Source organism: Chaetodon auriga, chromosome 7 (genome assembly GCF_051107435.1).
Source record: "Chaetodon auriga isolate fChaAug3 chromosome 7, fChaAug3.hap1, whole genome shotgun sequence".
Lineage (NCBI taxonomy): Eukaryota > Metazoa > Chordata > Actinopteri > Chaetodontiformes > Chaetodontidae > Chaetodon > Chaetodon auriga.
This window is the reverse complement of record NC_135080.1, coordinates 22201594-22214889: the sequence shown is the minus strand read 5'-3', so window position 1 is coordinate 22214889 and position 13296 is coordinate 22201594. Positions and strand designations below refer to the sequence as shown.

General features: G+C 42.6%; 1 protein-coding gene across 1 annotated transcript in view; it reads left to right on the top strand.

The window, feature by feature from the left end:
* Positions 1 to 13296, top strand: part of pik3cb (phosphatidylinositol-4,5-bisphosphate 3-kinase, catalytic subunit beta) — a 52306-nt gene that overhangs the window by 26670 nt on the left and 12340 nt on the right. The window contains exons 3-7 of the mRNA XM_076735375.1: positions 3443 to 3638; positions 5914 to 6142; positions 8110 to 8339; positions 10344 to 10523; positions 11529 to 11696. Coding sequence (XP_076591490.1) covers positions 3480 to 3638; positions 5914 to 6142; positions 8110 to 8339; positions 10344 to 10523; positions 11529 to 11696 — 966 coding nt within the window. The 5' untranslated portion in view covers positions 3443 to 3479. The remainder of the gene's footprint in view (positions 1 to 3442; positions 3639 to 5913; positions 6143 to 8109; positions 8340 to 10343; positions 10524 to 11528; positions 11697 to 13296) is intronic.

The following is a 13296-nucleotide window of genomic DNA, read 5'->3' as shown; positions in this document are numbered from 1 at the left end:
TCCATTGTAGAGAGCCTCACAGGCCTCTTACTGTCAGGCAGAGAGCGCTTTAGAAAGAGAGTGCTGAGTAACACCAGTGTTTAAATAACCATAAATGCATCTGGGTATGTAAGCCTTCATAACACTCTAACTGCTTCAGAGGAACTACTTCCATTACAAGCACTGATTTGCTTCTTCTGTATTATCTGAGGTATGACTTTGCGGCACTGTATACGGCTCATTTAGGACTTTACAATGCACGTTTATGCACATTTGTATTGTAGTTGTCCCTTTATGCTACTCACAAAACAAAAATTATACAATGAATACATACTGTCATGAAACTTTATTTATGGTGGAGTGTGGAGGATGAAGAAAGAAGCTGGCCTGTAGTTTGGTGGCACAGCAGTGGATACTTCTGTATCATTAGCCAGACGGCAGCAGGGCGAACAGGCTGCGGCTGGAGTGGGAGTTGTCCTTTAGTATCCTTTGGACTCTGCAGGCACCACCAATGATGTTCTGGGCGGTTTTATTCACCCACTGCAGACCTCATCCAACACATGTTGAAGGTTATGTTGCTCTGTGTTCTCATATACCTTTGAAGTCAATGGCATTTTCACAAAAGAAAACCAGTTTGTCTCTCAGGTATGCTTCCCTGTGATCTTCCTGCTCTCCTTTGATTCACCGACACATCCCTTCCCAGATATTTGATTGGACATAAAGATGTGAACAGATGACTGTCCTCTTTTTCATTCCAGGTGACTGTATATTCTCCTCCTGTATGAGGAAAATGTATACACAAAACTGGGATTAATGCATTGAATTGCAGTCATTTTTGTATATGTTACATAGATACAAAATCCTCCTTGGTTTGCACAGAAAACAGGCAAAGCAAATATAAGCGAGATCATATTTCTGCACCTTCAAACACAAATCGCCATCAAAGTGTGCCTGGTAGCTGTGGACTGAAGGCTCCATAGTGAAACATTGTGTACAGGTAACTGGACAGATCCCTTCAGGCCCTTCAGTTTGTTGTCACATGAAACTCCCTCTTTTCTCCCTGATCTTGCAAACCCACTTGTTCTCTTCTGATCCAGCCACTGAAACCTGACCTCACAGCAGACCTCTGGCTGTCTGCCACCACATCCTCAATAACCCTGCTCACCTGTGTACACTCGGGGTGTGTGTGTGTGTGTGTGTGTGTGTGTGTGTGTGTGTGTGTGTGTGTGTGTGTGTGTGTGTGTGTGTGTGTGTGTGTGTGTGTGTGTGTGTCGGCGTCACAGCAGGATGAGATGGTGTTCAAGCTGTCTGGTGTGAAAACGTCTTTCTGGAAGCCCATAATTAATGAGACAAGCGTGTATATGTATAGATGTGCATGCACATGCACCTGTTCATCCATTCCTGAGCACCCAGTGTTGTCAGTGTGTCAGACAGACATGCTGGGTATCATGTTACTTTTCATGTGTGTAACTATGTGCACCTTTGTGACATCATAGGCTCGCCATTGTTTGCCCTGTAGCAGTTCATTTGAATGGTTTCTTGTTGCCACCTGGAAGTGTGTGTCTGTGTCAGAAAGGAAAATGTGTATGTCAGAGTTATTTTCTCCACAGTCGGAGCTGTGTAGGGTAATATGTGCATTTGTGTCTATTGTGTTCAACTGATTATGTCTGCGTCACTCCTTGCCACATGCAGGAACTGCAATGTCCCTTTAAGAGATCTTCAGACAGCAATCTGCAGTTTGAACAACAAACAGAAACACACACAAGATTGTTTCCATTTGCATGACTGATAATATTAAGTGGCTGAGATCGAGGCTCCAAATGCACAGCAGATATTGCACCATTCTCGGGCACGTGGCATAATAACGGCTCGTCTGCTCGTAGCTGGAGCACTTAACTTACAGGAGGAAAGACCATTAGAGGCAATCAGGGCTGTCACTTTTAATGGGCGGATCGAGACGAAATGGAGATGGACCTGTGGCCGAGTGGAAGAGTTAATGTACTTGGCCACTTGAGAGCTAGGTAATGAGAAAAAGGCAGGTGGAAGTGCTGTGACGGTACAGCTGTGGTCGAGGCATGAGCCCAAATGGAAACCAGGCTGTGGGCTGTTTTTACACCAGCAGCTGGGAAGCCACTTACTGCAGCTCAGTGGAACTCAGTGCAGTTAACATGCAAGCATTTATGAGTCCTCAGTTGTGCATTTTTGTTTAATACTTTTGTCTGTTTGTTTTTTCTGTCTGTGAATTGCATGTTTACCCTGTTACATTGCCTGTGCTGAATTTTGAATTGAGACTTGTGCTCGTCTCATTGGCAGACAGAAATAGCCTTTCTGACAGTCAGCCAGTGCTTTTGAACATGCAGAGAGGACCTGTGGCAGGCTAACCCCCTCCTGCCTTTCTTGATAATTATCTTCACAGCAGACGCTCTGTCTTTCTGTGCGTACGTGTGTGTGTGTTTTGGGACTGTGTGTGTGCTGCCTATACATTAGCGTGCACTTTTATGTATGCATTCTCTGTCCAAGTATGAGTGTTTTCTTTATGTGTGTGTGTGTGTGTGTTATCTGCCTGGGGGACCAGATTGTCTGATGAGGGGAGGGCAGGCTGACCTTTTGTTCTGTTTGCTTAGTGGGCATTCCTCTGAGCACTGGCCCTCACCCAAGTTAAAGCCACCAGCCACACACTGGACTCAGCACAGTGCTGCCCCCTGGGACACAGGGACACTGAGTCATTTGCACTTGTCAACTCGTTGTTAATTAAAAGGATAATAGAAGAGAGTGTGCATGTGAAACAGCACAATGCTGGTTTTTAACATAGGATTGAAATGTTGAATGATTTAAAGTGTGCTTCTTTTATTATATACTTATTACTCGATTGTTTGAACAGCCTAAGAAAGTGCAACATCACAAGATTAGCTCTGTCTTTTTGAGCTTTGTCAGCTTGACGTGTTATTTAAGAGCTTTACATTTGAGTTGGAGACATGTTCATGCCTGATCTGTGACGTCTCAGGTCTGTGACTTAGAGCTGAGCATGTGCAGCTATCTTGACAGTTTAAAATAGGTCTAAACTATTAGGTTATCTTTGAGGAATGGCCTAATGGCTTTCTGGAATACTGTCCTGAGCTGCAAGGTGTCCAGGAAAGTGTTATCAGTCATGACAACATGGGATTATAACATGTTCACATGAAGCGTGTTTGTCTTTAGGTCGGTTAAGTTCGTTGTTTGTTAAAAGGCTTAGTGGCTCATGAAATAATTAGCTTTCTATTAGTTTTGAGATTATTTTCACCGACTTTCTAACTACTGCTATCATTTTCTCCTCTGTAATTACATTTTTAAAGGCTAATGTGTACTTATTTCACAACTCCACCAAAGGGAAAGAAAGCTTCTTTCAAGAAGTGCCTCCTTCAAATACAATCCACTCATTCACTCACTCAAGTCCAAACTTTGTTTCTCTCCTCTGTCCCTGCAGGTCCTTATGGTTGAGGTGGTGAGTGGTACCCCTTGCCATGCCTCCTGCCATGACAGACCTCCTGGACATATGGGCGGCCCACTCGCCCCTGGCCGGCCACGCTCTGGACCAGATCACTGTGGATTTTCTGCTGCCCACTGGTATCTACATCCAGATGGAAGTTCCACGCGAGGCCACCATTCAGCACATCAAACTGGTGAGTGGTACTGGGTGGGTGATGGCACAGGTTTAGGTTAAAATGGGATTTCTACACATTAGTTGGACTCAAAGTCACATGTTGCTGCTGAGGTGAGGTTTTTTCAGCTGTGGTGTCACAACATAACCAATAAGTAATTAACTTTCAACATGCTTAAAGGAGATTAAATGAAGTGCGTCCTGACGTTATGTTATTATCCTTACATGCCTCTTGGCCTATTGTCCTAATAAGGAAAAACACAGTCTACATCCTGCACACATATACTTACACAGAGAGAGAGAGTCACACAGCTGGTCAGTTAGACATTATCTAATGCCTGTGTTGACAGAGGTGGCTGCTGCGGCTGGCTGGGTGTTTTTGTTTGCGAGTAGCTCTTGCTTTCAGCTTGCAAATAGCTCATGACATCATGCATGACTGCAGCTAATTTTGTGAAGTGGAGGTCAGAAGTCACTGACTTGATGGGCCTTTTAAAAACTGTTAAGAAAATGGCTTCAGTTGTTTACAAAGTGGAACAAAGTAAGTGCTAGTGTGAAGGTGTTGGAAATCATGTTTTAACTGTTCATGAGCGGACGTAATCCGATCCTGTGATGTGATTTGTCATTGATTTCAGCAACGCAGAGTGACCGGAAAAATGGAAAAACTTCTTTGATGCAAGGCAGTGAAGTAGAACAGCCCTGCAGTGCTACTGAATTTGAGGCTTATTTTGTGAAATGTATTCCATTACAACATCACCTCAAACGACAGTCTCAAATATGACTTCTGAGTTTGTTTTCCAAAGATAGTGTGTATTACTTTGTGTATTCAGCACTGTATTGAATTGCATTACAGTGTAAAGCATTTGTATTTTTCTGGTTACTCAGTGTTCAGTGTTCTCATAGCTGATATAAAAGTGTTCTTTTTTATTTTAATCAAGGTAGCAAGCATGTCCTGCATCAATACGCAACCTCAAACATGTTTTCCCCAGACTGGCACGATTAAATCAAACCTGAGGAGGTTGTTCTGAATAACAAATACACAATACAGTGTGTGTGCACGTGTGTTTGTACAGAAATCACTTTTGAATTTACAACATGACCAAAGATACAGACTGATTGGACTTAATCTAACATTCATATATTCACTCTTGTAATGTGTGCATAGAACTTTACGATTAGGGAGCTTTCCGTCCATGCTCAGGCCTTTAAATTCTTTGGACTAGCTGTATACGTGGGCGTTCATGCATAAAGGATGCCTGTTGACATGCACATGTGAGAAATATTCATTCCCTGAGGAAACCATGCACAGAAACAGCAGAATGCTCTGACAGATTATATGTGATTGAAGTAAGAAAGAGAAAGAGGAAGATTCCTCTGAGATATTTTTCTAGTAAATGAAAGAGTCAGAACAAATGCAAGGAGGGGTATTAGTTTAGCCAAAGGGTTGAATATCCCTTTGACCTTTGCAGGCCTTCCAGACAGCTTTGAACCGTACTGTAACTATTCATTCATAATAACAAATGCCAGGTCAGATTTCCCAGAAAGCAGATTGTTTCAAAATGTTATCATCTGCAAATCTGCATTTTCCACTTGTAACTTTTTGCTTTCTTTTAAACACAGCATTGCAATCATTTTCCATAGTTGAATCATTTTCCAAGGTTTGTAAGGTAATTGATTTGTAGGAACATCAGAGCATTAAATTGCGCATGAATTTTGCATGTGGTTTATGGAGAGATGTGATCAACATGACATCAAATCACGAGTATTCCTGGAGGAGAAGGTATTTGTTGGGAGGGCAAATGTCTCCTGTTCCGGTACGTTACAGCATAACTCTGTAACCTCAGACAAACACAACACACTCAGCTTCACACACAACCCTGCGATCATGCTGTGGGGGCACAGGGACATGAATCATGCCAGGATTGGCTGGTGGACGTATTATTCACATCCTGATTGGCTCACCCACGAGCTGTGTCATGTTGCCATGAGTCGTTTTTGTTCCTGATCATGACACATACACTTTTTTTTGTCAACATATTACATCATTGCAATATATTGTTCTTATTAGTTGTAAGGCATTTGGGAAATCAGCATTTTACTGTTCAAGCTATTCATGCTTGAAGGTAATCTCATATGTACATGGCTATCAAGCCAAAAATGAGGATGCTGTGTATCCCGGTTGCGCGTATTACTGAGTATGAGTTATTTAATTGGGTCTAATTGAGCCGATAAAAACACTCCCTGTGGTTTTGTTGTGCAAAAGCACTTGTGTGAAACCCCACTTCTTCTTCTCTCTCCAGCTCTTATGGAAGCAGGCTCAGTCATTCCCACTGTTTCCTGCCCTGGGCGAGATGGAGAGCCACATGTTCGAGTGTGTCAACCAGGCAGCTGTGCACGAAGAACTCGAGGACGAAACTCGCAGGCTGTGCGACGTTCGCCCTTTTCTGCCGGTCCTCAAGCTGGTGACGCGGAACTGCGGCCGAGCAGAGCGCCTGCTGGACTCCAAAATTGGCGTGCTCATTGGCAAGGGTAAGACAGCAACACTTCTGAGGCTTTCTCTCAAGTTAAAGTGGCAGATTATCATGCAAACTCTCACACACATTCCTCCCTCCCCGATTGATTTGTTTACTGTCCCTGTTTGACATTTCCAATAAAAAAAAAAGCACTTAGAGTTGGTAAGTGGGACAGTAAATCTTTCTCCACACACACCACGACTTAAGCGCCTCCTCCACTACACTAAGTAGCTCTCCTACTCAGCACATTCACCCCAGCCATCAGACCCGAGGCCCGTCTGCAGCTGGCTCCTATCAGTGACCCTGCTGTCTGATAGAGAAGCGTGAGGATTGGCTGGACGTGTTCCTGACATGTCTTCCATCACATGTCACTTTGTATTATCTCTGCTGAAGATTAGGCCTTTTAGAGGAGCAGATGGAATTGATCAGAACTGTAGAAAAGTGCAGTCCTCTGAAGTGATTAAACATCTGTTGACAGAATATTTATTTATACATAGGAGGAAAAAATACTTTCTGACTTGACCCAAAAGACTCATATATCTATATCATATATACCGGCAATACAGTGGCTATCATAGATGCAACAGTTTAATTGATTGGTTGATTGATAGGAAATTCATTTAAATGATACATCATTCGTGGTGTCTGTCCTCTCAAATGTGGAAATTTGTTCTTTTTCTTTGTCATACTGTATGACAGTAAACAAAATATCTTTACTTTTGGACAGTTGTCTACTTTAAAGAAAGCAATTTAACTGCATCTCTTTGGGCTGTGGGAAATTCTAACAGTTGATTGATATATCAAGAAAGTAACTGGCAAATGAATCAATATTGGAAACTTGTTTCAGCCCTCCTAGATGTAGTTGCATGGAACGTGATACATGCATGCACACAACTACTTGCACGATAAATTATTTTATTTTTTTTTTTTATCTAGTCATGCAGTGACATAAAAATACATCAAAATGCACAATTAAAAAAGAACCAGCTATTTCCTCTCGCTCTCTAACAAGCTAAGACACACACAAACAGACTTTCAGCCCTCTTCTGATCAAGATGTCCAGGATTATGGAAGTCCTTCGGTCACTGCAGACCTCTTCAGAGGAAGAGAGGCAAAGAGAAGGGAGGAAAAGGGCTCTGAGCCTAATTGAAGGAGACTCAAACAATATTGATATTCTGCCCTCCTGGCTCCACTTTTGTCTGACACGATCTTTTAAAGGCTTTTGTCAGTCTGAAGTGGTGTTTTCAAAGGGAACCCCACGGGCACGTCTGGATAGTCCCACACAAACACACACACACCTAACCTTGGGCAGTGCACAGTAACAAACTATTACACACTCACATGGCCAACCATGTTTTTTTTTTTCTTTTTTCCCTTCCAGATATACAGTTACACAAACCTGCTCGCACGCTCACACAATGCAGCTAATGTGGTCCAGAGCCCTTCTTTGAATGCTGAGGGTCATATGAATGTTAAATGGCTTTAAATGTCAACATGTTGTGTTCGTTACCAGTGGAGTATTGTGCAGCATGCCTTTGATAAAAACACAAAGACAAAAGCTCACCAGGGAGCAGAGAGATAAAGTACAACCAAACAGCAGTTTATACCTCTGGCATTTGGTACTAGTGTGAATATTAGGAAGCCCTGCTTTAATCCCACAAGAGACCACTGTTTATAATCCTTTTTCCACATTCAGCACTACGAGGGGCATGTGCCTGCCATCAAGTGTTGCACAGGTGTTTGTGCATTTTTAATGAAAGCAAGAGCACGTTACCCTCATATATATATACAGCTTCCTACTTGACAGCTCTTTGAACTTCACAAGCTTCATGCTGAGTTCACATGAAAAACACATTCTCATTGCATGAAGATAGGAACATTATAAAAAATATATATTATTAAAGACACTGTGGCAATTCATCATGATACTATAGTCTGCTTTGTAGCGATGCTGTAATGATATCCTCTCCTTCCCGCCGCTAGGTCTCCATGAGCTCGATGCCATAAATGACCAGGAGGTGAAGGACTTTCGAAGTAAGATGTTTCGTATAAGTGAAGAAAGGATGCAAAGAGTCCAGATGATGACATGCATGGAGTGGCTGCAGGCCTGCTTCTCCCCACAGCTCGAGCCCGCAGCAGCAACAGCCATCACCGATGGCCTCAATGATCGGCTGGCTGACCTGAAAGTCATCATCCACTTCGACCAGTCTCAGGTGAGAGCTTTTCATTCAGTGCTGCAAATGCTGAAAACTTTTATTTTAGTTTAGTAGTTCAGTGAGTGGAGTCCAAGTCCAAGCATGTTTGTGGTTTGTTTAGGAGAGTTCATCCTTGTTTGTGATAAAATCATTGATAGCTAGTATACTGAGCCATTTCTTTGCCTTTAATTCTATCAGAAATTTGTTCCCCATTCGATCAATATAAGAACCCAATCTTGTAGATGTAAAATGTGATTGGTTAGTTTCAGTATTACCCCAGAATGGGTCCCATATAGCGTCTTGGAAAGGCCATGCAAAATATGCAAGGAAGAGCCTTAAAGGATGGAGCGCAGGGGTATTTTTCTCTTTTCATTTAATTTAATGGGAGAGAATACGAATAGATATAAACTATAAAAAGCAGCATTTGATGTTAAGTTGTCTTCGACCTGTTTCGTTATACCTGTTTGCCTTACAGTCAATTGTTTACTTGGATAGATTACATTATGATGGGAAGTACTTGTACTTCTTGGTAGAAAGCTAGTAGTTGCTAAGAATAATGGATTGTTTATTTACATATCTCTTTTCATGTCATTATTTTTCTAAATGAACTAGAGGAGACCAAAAAAAATCCATTGATTAAACCTATGAGCTGAACCCATTGTGTGCTGCTGGAACAACAATTCTGCATCCATAATGAGCTCCGAGTAACAGTGTGACTTGCTGCTGCACCACTACAACAGACAAAACTACCTTGTTTGAGTAGCAAAAGTAGCCATGTGACTCCACCAGCGCAGGCACATGCACTGTAGCTCAGCCTCTTCTTCTGATCACATTTGGCAGATCCACAATTATCACGTGACTTAGCTCAACTAGCAAGTCATGTGACAACACTAAGTGGGTCAAAACCATCAGCGAAATTATGCCATCCTCCCGGACACACGCGCATATTAGCATGGCAGCTCAAGGGAGCGAAACCCTGATTAAAATGAACCTCCCTCTCCTTCTCTGAACTCTCTGACTGTCTTCTTCCATCTGTCTTTGTCTCTCGCAGCATATTTCTCTTTGCCTCTGTTTTAGAACTAATGTTATATCATAATAAAACAGATGGTCGGGTCCCTCCAGACCTGTGTACATCAGCTTTGATCAACATCACAGACACTCACATGCACATACACAAAGACAGGCCATCTGTGCCACTGTGCTCAGATGGACACTGGCAGGAAGTCTTATTTGGGAGGTCAGACACAATGAGCCACATTATAGACAGGAAGTGTGGCAGTGTGGTTTAATGTTCTAAAGTGAGTACGACCACGGTTCAGTGTGACCTTTGTTTTTGTGATATCATTAGGATTATAGAGTTTTCCTCGCTGCATGAGCATCAGACTCTCATCTAACTTCCACTTCTAAATACTGTTCAGACAGTTTAGAGAGATGTTGTGAAATGCCAGTATACGCTCAGGATAGCTCAGTTGGTTTTGTAGTTCCCTGACAATGTAGCCATGGCCATTTTTTTTTGTTGGTAATTATTAATGGATGTCATTTTTATTAAACCTCCAGGAAATAATGATTTCATCTCAGGTATCAGGTCAGTGCTGTGCTATAAATAGGACGCAGTGAGCCTCAGTGTGGCACATTAGACTGTGGCGACGTGTAGAGGACTGGCATGCATGTTCATGTTTTAGTGCAGTGTGAGTACATTCAGCCACAAATGCATACATGCATACAAGTGATCACTTGTTCGTGTGCGTTGTTTGCACACATGAGAATTCCTCCTCTAGAACTCTGTATAAACAATTGAGTACTGAACTGTATGTCTTTGTGTGGTGAAGATCATGTTTGACTCTTAACATTCCTCTTCACGATCTTATATGATTCAGCAGCAAGCCCTCCAGCAGGGTCATCAAGAGTCTGCATTATCATGTTTCTTTCCTTGTGCTTTTTTGACGTATGTTATCTCCTTAGCTATATTTACAAGGGCTATAGTTTGAGCTTTGAGCACTTTTTTCCTGTCTTGTCTTGCAGGACTCAGCCAGTCTGAAGGTGCCATCATCCTGCACTCCCACGGAGCTGATGGAGCTGGCCGTGAGGAAGTGGCTGACCACCCACGGGCCCGAGGAGGAGGCGTGGAGGGGTCAGTATGTGCTGAGGGTCAGCCACTGTCTGGAGTTCCTCTGTGGAGACCAACCCCTGATTCAGTACAAGGTCAGTAGCTTCACAGTAACTCAGTCAGGTGTCTGTCAGTGAGTGAGGGACACAGATCCTGATTTAGATGTGTCACACCATGTGTCAATATCATGTCCAGAAATAGCAGATATCACCCACATGAAAACTGTTGTAGTGTTATACTGGTATCATAGTAATAGCCCAAAGCCTGTTTTATGGCAGGCTTTGGAGGAGACATCAGCAAAAGATTAGCTATAGATTAGAATGAACAGGTTTGAACCGTGCAGCGGATGGCTCAACAATAATATTTTGGTAACAGTGCAAATGGTGGATTGTGTGTTTGCAGTATGCATGTTTATGTGTAACTTGTTTTCAGCAGTTTGAGAAAAGATTCGGGCAACCAAAATTATGACTCCGTGTGCACCGGGCACAGTCAGCTCATGCCAGATGCGCTGGCACTTTATGTTAAAAATCAGTAAGACTGCAGTTTTCTGCCACTTGCTGGCAAGTAACTGTTGTTAGCAAAGACATGTATAAATAGTCATAGTCAGGTTAACTTTAGCATAGTGTAATGGCTCCAACTACACACGCGCTGATGAGTGGAACAATTGTGGTATCAAGGCAGGGTTTTGAAGCCACAGTAGCTAAATGTGTATGTATCTCAAGCTCTGGCTTAATGTGCTTACAGGTGTTGTTGTGTTTTTGAACATAACACATAAATCAGTTCTAACATCTAAACCAAGGTATTTGAAATGGGATGTGTTCCAGTCTGCGTGCACTCTTGCATGTTAATTTGATCAAGTCTGCTGACAAGCTGTGCATAAATTTAACTTGTTGTGTCTTGTTTATTTCTCAGTCCTAAAAGTGCCTGACCTGATTCTTTCAGAAAAGCAGTTCCACTTTCACTTAGTATGCAGCAATGCTTTTGCAAGCTCAACTTTAAAATGCAGCACGACTATAAAGAGGGATCTGGCTTTTTATGTGTTCAGAAAGGCTGAGATATGCACATAGCTAAACAGATTTCCTGTCCTGTCTTGTTTGCAGTACATCCGCGCATGCACGCAAGCGAAGGAGTCTCCACACCTCACCCTGGTCCGCACCAGAACCGTCAAGGCCATGTTTGACAAGGAAATCTCTGCCATCGGAGCTGTGGTTAGCCGCAAGTCCTCCAACCCACCTTTACCACTACCTCCCAAGAGAAGGGTGCCCACGGTTAGTCCGGTCACGTGTGTGGCTGTGTGAATGAATGTACTTCTCGGTTCTATTTTGTGGTGCTTTTATCTGTTCAACATCTGCTGTTGAAGAGGAGCTGACTTTACTAACAGTCACATATGCAGGTCATCTGATTGTTGTCTGCTTTTATTTATGTTGCTGAATTCATTGTCACTGACGTATGAACATGTGCAAATTTGATCAGTGGCGTCAGCACGACTAAGACTGAGGCTGTGATGCACATATGAAAGAGTTTTCTTGTACTCTAGACAACAACCACTTAATATCTGCCAGTGTTTGCTCAGTAGTGTTCTTGATTCACCAAAATGGTAAAAGCTGCACAGTTTGATTGATTCACCTGCACTGAATGAGGCAGGTGTGAAGGTTTGCTCAGTCAACATGTACTTGGCAGCTGCCACCTCTCTTTTATGAGACAGTGTTCGTTGTCAGGAAACATCGCTGGCTCCTCTCGGCTGCCGCTTCCAGGTGCACAGTGACGTCACTCCTGGATGTGTGCGTCCACATGTACTGTGATCATGACAGCATTCGAACAGTCGTTTCATAAGCTGTTGTTACTGTTCCCGCCTTATGATTAAACATTTCCGTCGGTTTACAGTAAAAACAGGCACCAATTTACCTCACTTCCACATTTTTATGATGAGTGCATGTACACTCACTGGGCGAGGAATTACAAAGTGTCACAATCACCGTGGATCATGATTTATGATAAATTCAGGCCTACTGTAAAAATGTAAAGATGAAAATGCCCAACGATGTTTAACAAGTTTAAAAATGCATGCTTCTCATTTTAGGTGAGGTGATTCTATAGGCCTTGAAAGAAGACACTAGATTAGCCCTTGAAGCCTTGGATAAATGCAAATATTGTCCAGCCAGCGAACGTTCACATTTAAGAAGAGAAATTTTTAAGATTTAAGATTCTTTCTTCATGTTTTACCTTTACTGGGAGTCCAGGGAGAGGCAGGAAACATGGGGGGAGAGAGGTTTTAGTATGTTTGAGTTGAACCATGAATTGATCTTCAACATTGTTGCCAGTCAGTTTTCTTTTGATTGACTAATCGATTCACTGACTAAACGTTTCAGCTTGAAACTCGGTCTTCTGTCCCTTTCTGTAACCTCTCTTGCTCAATCTTGTTTCCATCAACACATAAATATTGCAGGCTTCACTTTTTTCTCTCCACTTCTCACTGGCCCTTGTTCTATGCTGTATCTCCAACATGCCCTCTGTTTCTAACATCCTCTGATGATTTTGGTCCAAGATCTATGTTTAGACACGGAGATGAAAGAGCCTGTGCTGCTATGACTCCCAGACCACAGTATCAATTGCTTGAATTGAATAGCAGTGAAGTGCAGTGCAGGGAGAATAGAGGACATAGCAGCAGGCAGAGATTCTTGTTGGACTCTAATATGTTTACCGAAGCAGTGTGGTTGTCTGTGACAGGAAGTGAGATTTATTTTTGGTAAAGGAAGCTGTTATTGGATGCTCTGCTGTTGCGTGGTTGGAAGCCTGACTGATGATTGGCCAAAAGAAAGCACGAGAAGACAACAGAGAGATGGGCAGTTTTTGTGATGGCACGGTACA